Raw genomic sequence first — 15275 nt, 5'->3', positions numbered from 1 at the left:
TTTTTGAAATGTGGGGTGGTTTCTGACTGGCCGACCCCGAGCCAAACCTTGTTCGGTAATGTCTCGGCTGGACGTTGGTCCGCCCTCCGGTCCTACGTGTAGGTAACGTGCGCCCCTTCCTCCCTCCAGCCACACTGCCAGCAAAACCTTCCGCCAACCAGAGCGCCAACCTCCGACTGTGACCTGAACAAGCAAACCTCGCTAGACTACGGGCATCGAACAGCTCTCATCACAGCTACTCTTCCACCGCGCCCTCGCGATCAGCAATTTCGCAAAGTTTCATACTTTCACCAATATCTTACCGGCTTTTATTACCCTGTTCGACTATTCCAATACCGCCGCGATGCCTTCCGAGTACTGGTACGTCAGCGCGCCGCCTCCTTACTACCAGCGTCATCGAGCTAGGGGCAACGCATCCATCACCCAGGACTGCATCATCTTCGAAGCTTGCCTCTAGCTGCGCAACAGTCTTTAGAATCCCTCATGACGACTAGTTTGGCTAACGCGATTGTGTCTGCAGCCCCGTCTACGCCGTGAGTTTCACTCCGCCCCGAGCCGCCTGCCGACGTCACCTGCTCGCAGGAGATCTGACTCGACGACAACGAGCAACCGCGCCAGCATTGAACAACATTGCTAACATACCATAGCCCTTCTTTGGTGCCATGGGCTGCACCTGCGCCATTGTCTTCACCTGCCTGGGTGCCTCGTACGGCACTGCCAAGTCGGGTGTCGGTATTGCCGCAATGGGTGTCCTTCGCCCTGACCTTATCGTGAAGAGTGCGTCTTTGCCGCCCGCATGCCGTTTCCATACTGATACTTTGTAGACATTGTTCCCGTCATTATGGCTGGTATCATTGGTATCTACGGTCTCGTCGTCTCTGTCCTTATCTCCGATGGTCTGAAGCAGGATCTCCCCCTGTACACCGGTTTCATCCAGTTTGGTGCGGGTCTGTCTGTCGGTCTGGCCGGTCTGGCTGCTGGCTTTGCCATCGGTATTGTCGGTGACGCTGGTGTGCGAGGAACTGCCCAGCAGCCCCGTCTCTTTGTTGGCATGATTCTGATTCTCATTTTCGCTGAAGTCCTGGGTAAGTTGAAACTCTGCTACTTTGCCTCGGGTATTTCGCTGACATTCCAGGTCTCTACGGCCTCATTGTGGCTCTTCTGATGAACTCAAAGGCATCGGCAGAGGTCTCATGCTAAATGGGCGACCGAACCCACGATTACCGGGACACGACCAATGTCGAGTGATCTCGCCATCGGTCGTTCAGTCTACGCGCGAACACGTCGGTCCCGGCATGCGAGCATTGACAAGCAGTCGACAGAACCACGTTCGACTAAAGCAGGGGAGTGGGGGAGCTAGTGATGGGTTGTGGGAGCACGTCGAAGTGCCCTTTGTGCAGATCACGTACTAGCATGGGAAGTTCGAAATGTATACTAGTCAACGCGCATTTTGTAACCTCGCGATAGTGGAAGTGGCATTTCATCATAGACCGAAACGAGGAGTATTGTAGTTCGCCGGCTTTGTAGTATTACATTGCCATGTTTGCCTAGTATGCAGCCCCTATCTGACTGTTTCGGCCTTTCATTACTGGTACGGAGTATCGCAAGTGCGTATGCTGTGTAGAATTATTTGAACTGGAAATGTAACCAACCGTATGCATACATGAGCCGTCTCTACTTTTGATTCATCTCGCCGTTCCACCCATTACCACCATAATCTGTAGGGAGATAAGAAAAAATTTCCCGTGGAAGTATATACATATGGATATGCCAGAATGAATGTCGATATTACATATTTGATTTTAAATCACGTACTGTGAAAGTCAGTCAGTGAGTGATCATGGCGAGGTCGGAAGCGCAACTCACAGGGATGAACAGGTAGGGCACCCGCCTCTCGTATTCCAACCAGGCATCACCATACTTGGTCCTGCAACGATGAATGTCACGCGCGGCGCGGTGAGCAATCATGCAGCAGAAGAAGACGGGGTAGAACCATGGGAAGGGGCTGTTGAACCCCGTAATAAGACCCCAGGACATGGAGAACCAGATGTCGGCGGTGTAGTGGATCTTGCGCGCAAGACCATACCAGCCATCCACAAGGATGGTACCCTGGGGCGTCTGGATGGTCTTTGGGTTCTTGACCGTCTGCCAGGGAACCTGAGGGAAGGTCCTGCGCCAGACGACCTTGCCACGCTCCATGGCACGGAAGCGGTTCTTCTGGCTGTTGCACGAGTCCCAGACCCAGTACCAGAAGAGGTAGGCAGCATAGAAGGCAACCAGTGCATAGCGGTTCCAGCGATACTCGGCGGGATCGTGGTTGGCAAGGTAGATTGTGCAGTGGCAGTAGGAAAGAGGAACACCAGCCAGGTTCCAGAAGATGAGCATGAATCCCCACTTCTCGTAGTACATATCCCAGGTGGTGATGATGAGTTCCTCGCCTTTGGCGCAGGCGTTGGCGTACAAGAAGTGTGCCATGACAACAAACCAGACTTCGCCAGAGACGTAGCCGTACTGATCGTACTGGCGAGCAGCGGCGCCGAGGGAGAGGATGAGGAGGATGTACCAGGGCATGCGAACCTCGAAGAACATCTTGAAGTCGAGGATGCCGAACATGCGAGGGTTCAGCTCGGCGCCCATGAAGAAGTCATAGATAGGGTAGCCGGTCATGCGGTGCTGCTTGCCACGCCATAGGGCGGAGAAGTAGGCGACAAAGCTGACAATGAAGCCGCTGATGATAGCAACCGACAGGAGAGGGCCAAAGTGGTCAATAGCGTTGTACAGAGGCCATGCGCCGGAGAAATGCAGAGTGGCAAGAATGACCAAGGTGGTGTACAGGCTGATGTAGGCGTTGCAGAAGTAAGGCAGCTGCTTGCCGCCCTCGTGGGGCAGCGGCTTTCCGTAGCCAGTCACGCCAGGGAGGAGGCAGTAGCAGGCTCCCTCGAAGACGAGGTAGCTCCAGTACCAGATCCAGGCCTTGGCGTGCGGAAAGGCCCCCTCATAGCAGAGTGCGACAAGCTCAGCGCCGAACTCGAGCCAAGTCTGGCCCTCTGAGCGAGAAGGGAATTTGCCGTCGTAGTACGTGGCACCCACCCACATGTACCACATGAGGATGGGGAAGAAGATCATCATGGCCAGTGTACCGAGCGAGCCACCGAATTCGAACTCGCCAGAGTAGTCGACCTTGGGGTCCTGGCCGGGTCTCCAGCCGTCCACAATGTGCACGTCGGTTGGGACACCCTTGGTGGTGGTGGTCGACTGGGTGGACGAGGCACCGTTGCCATAGGCGTGACCATTGGTTTTGCCATTGGCGTGGCCATTCGAGTTGCCATTGGTGCGAGCGGCGGCAGCCGTAGGCTTGACGGTGGTGGCCTCGTTGTCTGAATCCATGTTCTCGGTGAACTTGGCGGTTCGTCGACGTGTGTTCCGCGCAGGTTTCTCTTGTGCAGCGCTGTTCTCGGCCTCTTCTGACTGACCGCGAGGTACAGATGACTGTCGGCGCGTAGATCGTCGTGTTGCTGTGGGTGTCTCTACCATGCCATCAAAGTGCTCCTTCTTCCTACCAAGTCTGAATCAGCAATGCGCATAGGAGATGTCTTCGTATTCGTAGCCCATTACTCACTTGGGCGTCTGTCGGAGAGAGTAGCGACCTGTCATGATGGGAACGGTGCAGGCGAGGTTGTCGCCTTCTTAATATACCTGATCCAGGCGTGTCCAAAGATGGGAAAGGGGGGGAAGGAAGTGATGCTGTGCCACCAGATCTGGGAAGGGATTCGGCAGCTAGACGCTACACGAAAGGTGCGTTGTGGAGTCTCGCCGCTCGATCTAGATCAACATTGGGTAATTGATTATTGCAGACAACAACATGCGCCAGCACGAGCAATGGTAGAAAGGCTGGGGCAGATTCGCCGCCCAACTTGAGGGTTAGCGTTGGAATGTGGCCAGTGATAGGGTATCACAAGCATCACCGACGCGATGTGGCGCGTCTTCGGGGTAGGGCAACTTTTTTCGTCCGCGACGCGGGATTGGACCGCTGCGGCCCCTTTCCTCGATTTCCCTGGTCCGGTTTTTAATTGCATCTCTCGCATCGGCGCCTTGGCATCAGCTGCAGGTCTCGTTTAGAAGCCCGCTGGGTGGTGGAGTGCGGGTGCTGCGTTTCGCTTTTAATTATGATTCATCAATGATGACAATGAATGTATGGATGGTTTAGTACGTAGGTATCAATCCTTTTTCCATGTTCTTGCGCTCAATTGTGAGGGCTGATGTGGCGTTGGCCCAAGACCGTATTCGTTCCTCGAGTCTGCGTGTTCAAACTTCTGTATCACTGCTATGGCCATTCATACTGACGCTGTGTTGTTTCCCGAGTCCGGCCTCCTTGACCGCTGACTGGAATGGTAGAGGTATCTTAGTGCTACGTATTCTGCACGTGTGATTATGCTAGTACTTCCGAATTAGTATTATACTCAAAGTACCGTGGCGAAACTACTCATTCCTACGTGCGTTGTGGTAGCTTAATATGCAATGAAGCTTGATTTGGGTAAATGTTGAACACATCAGTCTTACGTACTTTATCAATCCCAAGGTTCTGTCAGTCGACAGCAAACTAGTTCAAGAACCGAAGGTAACATTACGAGCATATCAGATGCTGTATTCTGGCAGTCTACCAATGGCGCAAAATATCACATCAATAGCTTGGTGATTTGACCTAGCTTAGTCCCCTGAATCAAAGGAGGGATTAGGGTAAGCAGGTGTGCACGCAGCACATCCGCACATTGACTTCAAGGTAGGTACGTACCAGCGCTTGCAGGCACCACTTGGCACTAACACGACGCCGAGGATCCCTGATTTTGGTGATCAACCTCACGTGTCGAGCTGCAGCACCTTGGATTCGACACTCAACATCTGACGGCTATGCTGTTGACTTAGAAGTCGAAACATCAGCCGGCTCCTCATTTTATGCCCACGGCTCTGGCAACAAAAAAGGCCCTCGACTTTATATCTGAGCGACTTCTCCAAATCTCATCTGCGTTGCGCATCGTTCGACGTCATTTAGATTGCTAGGGGTTCACGATATTGACACCCTTGTCTGCGGGTCCGCCTCCTAATAAGTTAGAACAGCAGCTCAGCTCGCTTTCCCTTCCGCAGCAACCAGTTCGAGTCGAACAGTACATACTCATTGGTACATTCTCACGAACCCATCACGCATCGTACAAGGTGTTGAATGTTGCACTGGTTCTGTAGATCGCCATTACAGCATGTTGTGTTGCGAGGATCACGACGCCCTGTTGCTACCTCTGCGCGTTTCACTCACCTCCTAAACCAGTACCAAGAAACACTTTACCGACACAATGCCAAACGAAAGGAGGGACGGTGCCCTCTATTCGATGGAACCGGCACCGCGACCGTCTGACACGCCGAATCTCGAATCAAGATCTACGCACACCATCCCCGGAGGCATCGATACACTACTTCCACCAGCACCGATCGTCCAGACACCATCCTCGAGGTCGGACATGGATGCGTTTACAACAGAAACAAGAGACTATTGGAACGAAGGGAATCCTCATAACAAGGTGCAATTGCCGCCCGCCGACCTCCCCCGGCTTGACAGCCTCCTCGCGCCCCCGCCGATGCCAGCGAACGAGCGAAGAGAAAGCGACACGTCAACCCGAGCCACCAGCGAGAATCTTGCCGGAGAAACAGCGTCGAGGCGCAGTGTGCAGTTTGCGAGACCGGAGATTCCGGAAGTCACACAACACTCTCAGCGTGACTCCTTTGACGAATTCGACAGCCCCGGGAAAGGCAGAGGTGGCTCCTTCATGTCCAAGATCAAGGCAATGACGGGCGGAGCGAGCAGCACGCAGACACCGAAATCGCCTACAGCCATTCCACATGATTTTGGTGGTCACTCTCTCGCCAATTCACCGGTAGCGACCAGGACCCAAAGAGACCCAGACTCGCTTGCCGAAGGGACATACGACGCAGATGCTGATGCCGAGCTGACAGCGGATGAGCTCAATGTACCCGACGTGGGCCCATCCAAGAGGAAGAAGAAGCGACGCATGCGACGAAGAAAGGAGGACAAAAACGAGCCCTCGACACCCAACCAGTCCAATCACGATGGCGACATCTTCCAAGTGTCCAAACGTCTCTTAAGACGGAGAGCGAGCATGCCTGATACCGCAGCGGTGGCTAATCGTGGCATGTCTGATGATGAAATGGTGCGACATCGCGCCCGTCCTTCAATGTGGCGCTCACAACGCTCGGCGTGGACAGATCAGGCAAATCGTCCCGCAAGTGACGACAACGAAGAGCTCGACTCATCCCTTGCCATGATGCGCCGAAGAGGCCATTCGCGAAGGGCGACTGCGTTAGGCGGTGGTGGCGTTTCAGACGGGGACGCCGTTGCCGGGAGGCGACCTCTCTTTGGTTCAGAAAGGGCATCTACCTTCGGTGCACATAAGTGGAAGCAAGTGAAGAACACGCTGAAGTTGCTCCGTCAGAAGAAGGAGGATCGATTTGACTACTACAAGTCTGCCGAGCTCATGGCCGAGCTTCGTGCTGGCGCCCCCGCAGCACTCATGCTCGCCAGTATGATCCAACGTGACGAGCATGGCAACAAACGTATTCCCGTGCTGCTTGAGCAGTTGAAACTCCGTGTTGTCGACAGCTATCCCGACGAGACTGAAGACAGGAGCGACAGGCATTGGCACTTCAAATTCGAGTTGGAGTACGGCAGCGGCCCCAGTCGCATGAGCTGGACCATCACCAGGTCGCTGACAGACCTCTACAATCTCCATTTCCGCTACAAATGGAAGTTGAGGAACGAAAAATACAAACCAGGTCGCATTGAGACAGGTGCGCGTCTGAAGCAGCCCAAATTCCCTTGGGCTGCTTTCCCTTACATGCGCTCGGCGCGGGGGAAAAGGGACATGGATGAAAGTAGCTTGGATGAAGGCCAGGCTGGTGAAGCGACCGATACGACTCCAGGCCATACTGTTGCTGCCACGCCTATCCCCGAAGAAAGGTCCCAGCTGGGAGTCAGTGATTCCGAAGTACCAACGCCAGCCAACGCTCGAAGACCATCAAGGCTGAATGTTCTGGGCATGCACAGACGGTCAACAGGCATCACGGACCCAGGGGAGATGTCCAACGCCGAGGGCCGAGACGGTCTGCTGCCGCCAGCTGTTGTTCGCCAGCGCTATGTCGAGAAGCAAAGGCGGATTTTGGAAGAGTATTTGTCCAATCTGATCCGCTGGCTCATGTTCCGAGCGGACAGCAACCGTCTCTGCCGCTTCCTGGAACTCTCCGCGTTGGGTGTCCGCCTCGCAGCTGAAGGAAGCTACCACGGCAAGGAGGGATACCTTCACATTCAGTCCTCGAAAGGACTTGATTTCCGCCGAGTGCTTACACCGGCCAAGATGATTAATCGGCACAGCAGCAAATGGTTCTTGGTGCGGCAGAGTTACATTGTTTGCGTCGAATCACCCGAGAACATGAACATCTACGACGTGTACCTTGTCGACAACAAGTTTGGTATCATGTCGAAGCGGAACGCGCTCAAGTCTATTAGTGGCACGAAGCCCAAGGTGATGGACTTGACCAGGGAGGCGCCACCAGACACGCATCATACATTGACTCTGAAGACTTCAGAACGCCAGGTGCGTCTGTGGGCAAGCAGCCCAGGTATGATGCGAGATTTCGAGCTGTCCATCAACGAGATGCTACGTCAGACCATCTGGTACCAAAACAAGCGTTTTGACAGCTTCGCGCCGGTGCGGCAGAATGTTCATGCGCAATGGCTGGTCGATGGCCGCGACTACATGTGGAACGTTTCGAGGGCCATCAACATGGCTCGCGATGTCATCTACATCCACGACTGGTGGCTGAGCCCGGAACTGTACATGCGTCGGCCAGCGTGTATCAGTCAAAAATGGCGGTTGGATCGGCTGCTTCAAAAGAAGGCCCGTGAAGGCGTCAAAATCTTCATCATCATCTACCGAAACGTCGAGGCCGCAATCCCCATTGACTCGGAGTACACAAAGTTCTCGCTGCTCAACTTGCACCCGAACATCTTCGTGCAGAGATCGCCGAATCAATTCAAAAAGAACCAGTTCTTCTTTGCTCATCACGAGAAGATCTGCATCGTCGACCACGATGTTGCTTTTGTGGGTGGTATTGATCTGTGTTTCGGTCGTTGGGATAGCCCTCAGCACCCCATTACAGATGACAAGCCTACAGGCTTCGAGGCAACCGATCAACCAAGAGACGCGGACAACTGCCAGCTGTACCCCGGCAAGGACTACTCGAATCCTCGTGTGCAGGATTTTTACAGGCTCAACGAGCCTTACGAAGAAATGTACGATCGCCATGTTGTTCCAAGAATGCCTTGGCACGATATCTCAATGCAGGTAGTCGGTCAGCCTGCGCGTGACCTGACGCGTCACTTTGTCCAGCGATGGGATTATCTGAGGCGCGGACGCAAACCTACCAGGCCGCTTCCTTTCCTGTTGCCCCCACCCGAAGCCAAGATGGAGGAGCTCGAGGAGCTGGGCCTCACTGGCACGTGCGAAGTTCAGATCTTGCGCTCAGCCACCACCTGGTCGCTCGGCATAGAAGAGACGGAGCACAGTATTCAGACGGCATATATTAAGATGATCGAGGACTCGGAGCACTTTGTCTACATGGAGAACCAGTTCTTCATTACCAGCACCGAGATCTACAACACACGTATCACGAACCGGATCGGTGATGCCTTGGTCGACCGAATCATCCGGGCGCACGAGAATGACGAGGACTGGCGATGTGTCATCATCATCCCGTTGATGCCTGGCTTCCAGAACACAGTCGACGAGCAGGAAGGTACTAGTGTACGATTGATTCTCATGTGCCAGTACCGCAGTATTTGCCGCGGTGAGCATTCCATATTCGAGCGCCTCCGCGCCAAGGGTATCGACCCCGAGGAATACATCAACTTCTACTCGCTCCGTCAGTGGGGGATCATGTCGAGTGGCAACATGGTCACTGAGCAGCTGTATATCCACGCCAAGACTATCATTGTCGATGACCGGGTGGCCTTGATTGGTTCAGCCAATATCAATGAGCGGTCAATGCTGGGTAGCCGCGATTCAGAATGTGCCGCCATCGTCAGGGATACCGACATGATGTGGTCGACCATGGGTGGTCAGCCTTACCAAGTTGGACGATTTGCTCATACCCTGCGCTTACGTTTGATGAGGGAACACCTTGGACTGGACGTCGACGAGATTCTTGCGCAGGAACGCCAGCATGAGATGGACAAGGAGACCTTTGAGAACGAGATGAACGAGATTTACGCTGAAAACACTGCTGAGCCCCAACCGAGGCAGCGTCCTCATGCACCGCAGCGCCCGTCAAGCTTCAACCATGAACTTGACATGGAGCAAGCCGAAGCAATGCATGAGTCGGATTCGTCTTCTGAAAGGGACCGGGAAGTTGACCCACGTGTCGAAAACCTGACTCACCAGATGGATGTGCAGGGTCATGGACAGGACAACTGGCGGGCGGCTGAGAAGACCGGTGCAGATCAAGGACGGGATACTGTGATCATTAATGGGCGGGAGGTGCTCGTTCACAACGTCGGCACCGAGGGCAAGGGCTCCCTACAGCAGCCCAACCAGGCGCACCAGACTCTGCCGATGCCTGACAACAGGTATCTCGGCCCATCAGAGGCTGGCAGCGAGGCGCTGCCACCAATGCCCCCATTCAACCGGCGCACAACTGAACAGTTGGGCTTGCCCCGGCCCGCACTACTACCTTCGCTGCCTGTCGTCGACGACACCGATATTGGCGGCCCGCCTGTGCACACGGATCCTGTGACTGGACGCCCGATGAGCGGTGTTCTCCATCCCATGGCAGCTGACATCAAGCCAGCGCACATTGACAAGGACTGTATGCGTGACCCCTTGGACACCGACTTCATGGAGGAAATCTGGCACCGCGTGGCTGTGAACAACACGACACTGTACCGCCGGGTCTTTCGCTGCATGCCGGACTCTGAGGTCAGCAATTGGGCCGAGTATACAGAGTACACCAATTATGGCAAGAACTTCCGTGCCATGATGGAGGGACGCAGACCAAAGAGCGAGAGTGCCGAGGTTAACAGTGAAGGGAATGCGGCGCACGGGCCCTCGACATCGGGTGCAGCTGGCGTCGCGGCACCTGGGCCCGGTGTTGCCATTCAGGCTGCTGAGAATGAAATTCACAAGATCCCCGAGAAGATTGCGGACAAGACCCCTGGTGTCAATTCTGAGCATCAGCAAGCTCATGGCCACATGCCTCACATCATTACGCCCAGCGCCCCTGAAACGGCCGAGCTGAATGAAAAGCCGCCGATCGAGGCCGAGAAGGCCAGGCCGACTCTCGAAACAGGAGTTGCGAATGAGAAGCAACGTGCACCCGAGGCGTCCTCACCCGTCTACTCGCAGGGAGACGTTCCATTCCCAGCCATGGAGAACGGACAGACAAAGTTTCTGGAGCCACAGATTAGCAACAAGGCGCGCGAGCGTCGGACCACATTTTCCACTCTCGAGAAACCCGCGTCTCGGGAGTCTGGTTCCAACTCAAACCTCCTCGGTCGCGTCGGCTCTGTGAGGAACAGGCGAAGAGCCAACACTAAGAATAGCCGACGTGGCTTCACCTTGGACGACATGCCCACACGTCAGGAAGCTGAAGTGCTGATGAACATGACGCAGGGCCACCTGGTGCAGTTTCCGTACAACTGGTTGGCGACGGAGGAGACCAACGGCAACTGGGGCTACCAGGTCGATGGTGTCGCTCCTTTGGCTATCTAGTGAGTCTTGCTATTGTGCCGAGAGATGAGATGTGTACTGACGGCCCGCAGTGATTAAGCTTGGTTTTATCCTTTCTGGCAAGGCGTTTCAAAAATGCATGGCACGGAGTTGCTTGAGGTAATACAAGGCATTGTTCGCTATGCATTTGCAGGGGCACGCTCGATATTTCCTTCACACTGTGTAGTCTTCGTACAAAGATAATATGGTACTACAAAGGGATTGGTACATCTATTTATACATGAACACACCGCTTGTGCGAGATATGACCCCGATTCACATCAAACACGCTCGCTCGCCCAAATGGCCCCTCTGCAGCCAGCCCGTATGACGTTGGTGAGTAGCCAATGCGGCTCAGCCTTCTTGGCGTCGTGCTCGACCGCATGGTCCAGATGCTCCAGCTCCTCGTCCCGTATCCTCCTCAGCGTCTGGATCAATTCTTCCACCTCGCTCCCCACGTCGTACCCCTCCTGCTTCCACGTCGCGATCATCTCCAGCAGCTCTCTGACCTGGGCATTGTAATGGCCCCCAATCTCCGTCTCTACGGCTTCCGTGCACGCCATGGCCGCCTCGCGCCCCATGACGGCCGTGCCCCAGCCCAAGCCCGTGGCCATGACGCTCCACAGGGGATACAGCGCCGTGGGTCGTACTCGGTGTTTGTGGAGGAGGGCGTTGAAGGTCTTTAGATGCGCGGCTTCCTGCTCGTACATGTGGGACATCAAGGGGCGAAGATGCGGATGTCTGTTCGTTAAGGGAGGTGTCTGCGCAGTGTAGATGAGAGTAGCCGCTAGTTCTCCTGCTTGGTTGACACGAAGCTGTTCCGGTTAGTACCTGGTCGGACGAGTAGTTATGTCTCATCAAGCCAATGAGATAGATTTAATGGAGAGAGAGCTGGGCAGACGTACAGCTGACGACAGATATTCCCGTTGCTCCTTTGTCAAAGGTTTGAGCTTCTTGGGAGGCTGCTCGGAGGGAGACGTGCTACCGGTCGATAGGCAGCGTACAATTGCGGGACAGCGCGCTTTCGCGCACGAGAGTCTCATGGACCTCGCGATACAGAGTGTCGGCGACATGGCGTAGGTCAAGCCTAGAAAGCACGCGAGTGCTTTAACTGTTGAAAATTGTAGTCGTAATTACATGGACTGATATTCTCGACTTGGAGATGGATGACATGACGATGCCATGTTCGGATTTCACTCGGCCGAAAGTATGCGCCGGACGGGAGATTATCCGAAAGCCGGATATGCGCCGGCGCGCGCCTACTTCGACTCGCTCCTTACTTTCTGAGAGACGAGGATTTACGTCTTGCACAATAATATAACCTCCTGTTCAGATTTTCTCCTTGTCCTCCTCGTCGATCGAACAGCAACGCTTCTTGCAGCTCTTGAAGCGTCAGCGTGCACATCGCGTATAGCCCCTATAGACTTTCGGATTCGACGCCATTACATTGTCCCTTTACAAATCCCAACATTAGGTCACAGCAGAATGTCAGATATCGATAACGACCTTCTCGACCTTGCTGGTGGCGACTCCGGAGACGAGGGTTCCATCAGCGAGGGTCGCGACCGATCTGAAACTCCCCGGCGCGATTTGAAAACGACCTCGTCAAAGAAGACTTCACGCAGGTCACGGCAAGATGCTTCCGAGGATGAAGGCGAGGCGTAAGTCACCACTCGGCGACCGAGGGCCCACCGTCTATTGTGACCAAGCGACTCAACTCTGTATAGTTTTTCTGAGCCTGGCTCGCCCAATTCTTTGGCCTCGGCTGCCATGGACGAATCTGACTCAGATGAGGAGCCTCCTGCGCGAACGCGCGCACCACCCGCAGCAACTGGCGGCGAGGATGAGAAATATCCTGTCGACGGCAAATACGTCAGCCATTCCGAAAAGGCGCGGATTGAAGCGTTGCCTGAGCTCGAGCGCGAACAAATCCTTGCTGATCGAATGATGGAGATTGATCGACAACGTCAGAACCGATTACTTCGACAGATGGTCGAGAATGAGGAGCGGAAGCAGTCGCAAAAGCACAAGAAGAGAAGCGCCGACACTGCAGAGCTCGAGGACGAGGATGACCGGAAGACCACGACCAGGCAACGGGTTGGCAAAGGGGAATCTGCGATGGATACGCTGCGCCGGGCCCGGCTGGAGAAGCAAAAGCGCAAGGAGAATCAAGAGCGAAGACGGGACTCGTACTCGCCTAGGAGAAGATCGCGATCGCCAGATCGAGACGCGAGCGACGACGATTTCGTGAGGGGGAGTCGGTCGCCCGAGCCAGAAGCTACGCGTGACGTGCCGCCTCCTGACCTGAGGGACTTTGAACGCGTGCGACTCGGCAGGAATGAATTTTCACAAGTGTGCCACACGCCTGGCTTCGAGGACGCCATTACTGGATGTTACATCCGCCTGTCTGTAGGACCGCATCCAGAGACGGGCATTGAGCAGTACCGCATGGCCCTGATCAAGGGGTTCACGACGAGCAGGCCATACGCTCTCAATGGACCTGGCGGATCCTTTATCACGGACCAGTACGTCCGCGCAGCGCATGGCAAATCCATCAAGGAATTCCCATTCATCGCCGCGTCAAGCGGCAAGTTCTCGGATGCCGAGCTGCACCGGTACACAGTCACATGTCAGAACGAAGGTTTGACATTGCCGACCAAGCTGTTCCTGTCCGACAAGGTGGATGAGATCAACAATCTCATCAGCCACAAGTGGACGAATGAGGAGATCAAGCAGCGTCTGAACCGTAGAGCGGAGATGAAACGCCGCTTCGACCCTGCCGAGCGCCAGCGTGTGGCGCAGAAGCTGGAGGAGGCGCGGGAGAAGGGTGACGACGAGAAGGCGGACGCGCTGCAGGAACAGCTCGACAACATGGGTGCCCAGCGACTGGCCTTTAGGACGAGCCTGGCGCCCACCAAGTCGACCACCACGCAACAGCACACGGAGCAGGATCGTCTCGCCGAGCGCAACAGGGAGAACCGCCGGCTCAACGCCGAGGCGGTGCGCAAGGCGCAGCTGAAAGAGAAGGCACGGATCCGCGAAATCGAGGCGGCGATTGAGCGCGGCGAGATCGTGGAGGACGACTCGTCGCGTCGGGTGCGGACAAAGGCCAAGTTCATCCACAACGTCAATGAGAAGGCCGAGCAGAAAGCCGGAAGCAACGGAGCGACACCCACAAACGGCAGCACGCCCAGTAATAATGGCACCAAGTCGATGCCCGCCCACCTGGCGAAGCTTCAGTTGGAGCAGCAGACGGAAGCCAAGGGGGTGCCGACCATTCACAAGCCGCTCATGGATGATGATGTGATCGGGTCGCTGGATTTGGACATTGATATTGATATTTGAGGCGTTATGCAGGTTCCGGCGCTTGGGGCCCTTGGGCGGGCTACTGCTACTTATACAGCAGGATGTCTCTTGTCTCCTTCTCGTCTCTTTTACTGCGCCCAGGCTAGACTAATCAAAAGTCGACCGCGACGAACCTCCCGCCCCGCGTCTCGTTTCCCAGTGTCGCCGAGGTGGTTGTGGCATCGGGGGGGTGCCCTGGTCATCCTCACCCTTTCCGAACCCCAAAGCCGTGCAGCCAGCGAGGTCCCATTCTCCGCTCCCACCGGCCACAACCTTCATCTCACCCCGTCTGCGCATCGCTATACACAATGGTGCGGTCAAAGTGAGTGGCAGCATAGATGTCACCGTTCTTGTCAAAGTTGAAGTCGTCCACGGCCGAGGCAATGCTGGACGCGTTTGAAGACGGGTTCCGGCCTGACGTCGGATTCCTTTCTTGTTGCCGTTCAGGGCGATGCGGTGAAGCTGTTGTCCGTCAAGTTGTAGAAGGAGACGCGGCTGCGGACCGAGTCGGCGGTCAGGACGCCACTGGGCACGGCGCCAAGGTCGTTCAGGAGGCCAGTGTCCGCCAAGAGGGAGCCGAGATGCGCGATCTCGACATTTTCGTCATTGCCCAGGTGGGGGCATGTGACAGTGTACAGGGCGCCGGAGCCGACGACCATGTCAAAAGGGGCTTCCGGTGGGGTTTTTGCCGCCGACGACAACGTAGACACGCTCCCCGCCCGCGCTGGCCGCTTCGTCGGGGATGATCTGGTCAATGCCGAGGAGGACGTCCAAGTCAGGCGCGGAGGACCCCGGGTTCTTGACAATGTACGCTTCTGGGCCGCCGGTGAGTCGCGTGGCGAGGACCGAGGACGTGGAGGGGCGGATGGCCATGTTCTCGAAGAAACCTGGCGCCGGGAGAGAGCCTAGTTCCCTGAGGATGGGGGGATTTGGCGCTTGGATGGCCGCGGACGAGAAGCCAAAGGGCCACAGAAGAGCGGTGGTGACTAGGCTTGTGAGAGCCATGGCTGTTGGTGATCTGGTGGTGTAGATGGGTGGTGCTGGTGCTTGCGGGAGTAGGTGCCGTTGGATCGAGTGTGATGGTCTATTGTTGCAACAGGGCGA

The 15275-nt window shown here is 55.5% G+C and overlaps 6 protein-coding genes across 6 annotated transcripts; 3 read left to right on the top strand and 3 right to left on the bottom strand.

Moving 5' to 3' along the window:
- Positions 1–343: 343 nt before the first annotated feature.
- J7T54_003976 (uncharacterized protein) lies at positions 344–1200 on the top strand (the record flags this gene model as incomplete). The annotated part of the gene is made up of 5 exons (XM_051506172.1): positions 344–360; positions 521–533; positions 648–777; positions 825–1085; positions 1136–1200. The coding sequence occupies 5 exons, from the start codon at positions 344–346 to the stop codon at positions 1198–1200; spliced, it is 486 nt and encodes a 161-aa protein (XP_051362566.1).
- Positions 1201–1802: 602 nt separating this feature from the next.
- On the bottom strand, positions 1803–3654 carry J7T54_003975 (uncharacterized protein; the record flags this gene model as incomplete). The annotated part of the gene is made up of 3 exons (XM_051506171.1): positions 1803–1814; positions 1867–3556; positions 3620–3654. The coding sequence occupies 3 exons, from the start codon at positions 3652–3654 to the stop codon at positions 1803–1805; spliced, it is 1737 nt and encodes a 578-aa protein (XP_051362565.1).
- Positions 3655–5345: 1691 nt separating this feature from the next.
- On the top strand, positions 5346–10829 carry J7T54_003974 (Phospholipase D1-like protein; the record flags this gene model as incomplete). The annotated part of the gene is made up of 1 exon (XM_051506170.1): positions 5346–10829. One exon carries the CDS (start codon positions 5346–5348, stop codon positions 10827–10829), a length of 5484 nt encoding a protein of 1827 aa, XP_051362564.1.
- Positions 10830–11107: 278 nt separating this feature from the next.
- J7T54_003973 (uncharacterized protein) lies at positions 11108–11536 on the bottom strand (the record flags this gene model as incomplete). The annotated part of the gene is made up of 1 exon (XM_051506169.1): positions 11108–11536. One exon carries the CDS (start codon positions 11534–11536, stop codon positions 11108–11110), a length of 429 nt encoding a protein of 142 aa, XP_051362563.1.
- Positions 11537–12311: 775 nt separating this feature from the next.
- Positions 12312–14171, top strand: J7T54_003972 (uncharacterized protein; the record flags this gene model as incomplete). The annotated part of the gene is made up of 2 exons (XM_051506168.1): positions 12312–12487; positions 12554–14171. 2 exons carry the CDS (start codon positions 12312–12314, stop codon positions 14169–14171), a joined length of 1794 nt encoding a protein of 597 aa, XP_051362562.1.
- Positions 14172–14614: 443 nt separating this feature from the next.
- J7T54_003971 (uncharacterized protein) lies at positions 14615–15176 on the bottom strand (the record flags this gene model as incomplete). The annotated part of the gene is made up of 2 exons (XM_051506167.1): positions 14615–14761; positions 14871–15176. The coding sequence occupies 2 exons, from the start codon at positions 15174–15176 to the stop codon at positions 14615–14617; spliced, it is 453 nt and encodes a 150-aa protein (XP_051362561.1).
- Positions 15177–15275: the final 99 nt, after the last annotated feature.

Source organism: Emericellopsis cladophorae (genome assembly GCF_022114955.1).
Source record: "Emericellopsis cladophorae strain MUM 19.33 chromosome Unknown NODE_19_length_326966_cov_119_582185, whole genome shotgun sequence".
Taxonomy (NCBI): Eukaryota; Fungi; Ascomycota; class Sordariomycetes; order Hypocreales; family Bionectriaceae; genus Emericellopsis; species Emericellopsis cladophorae.
This window is presented reverse-complemented; position numbering and strand designations above follow the sequence as displayed.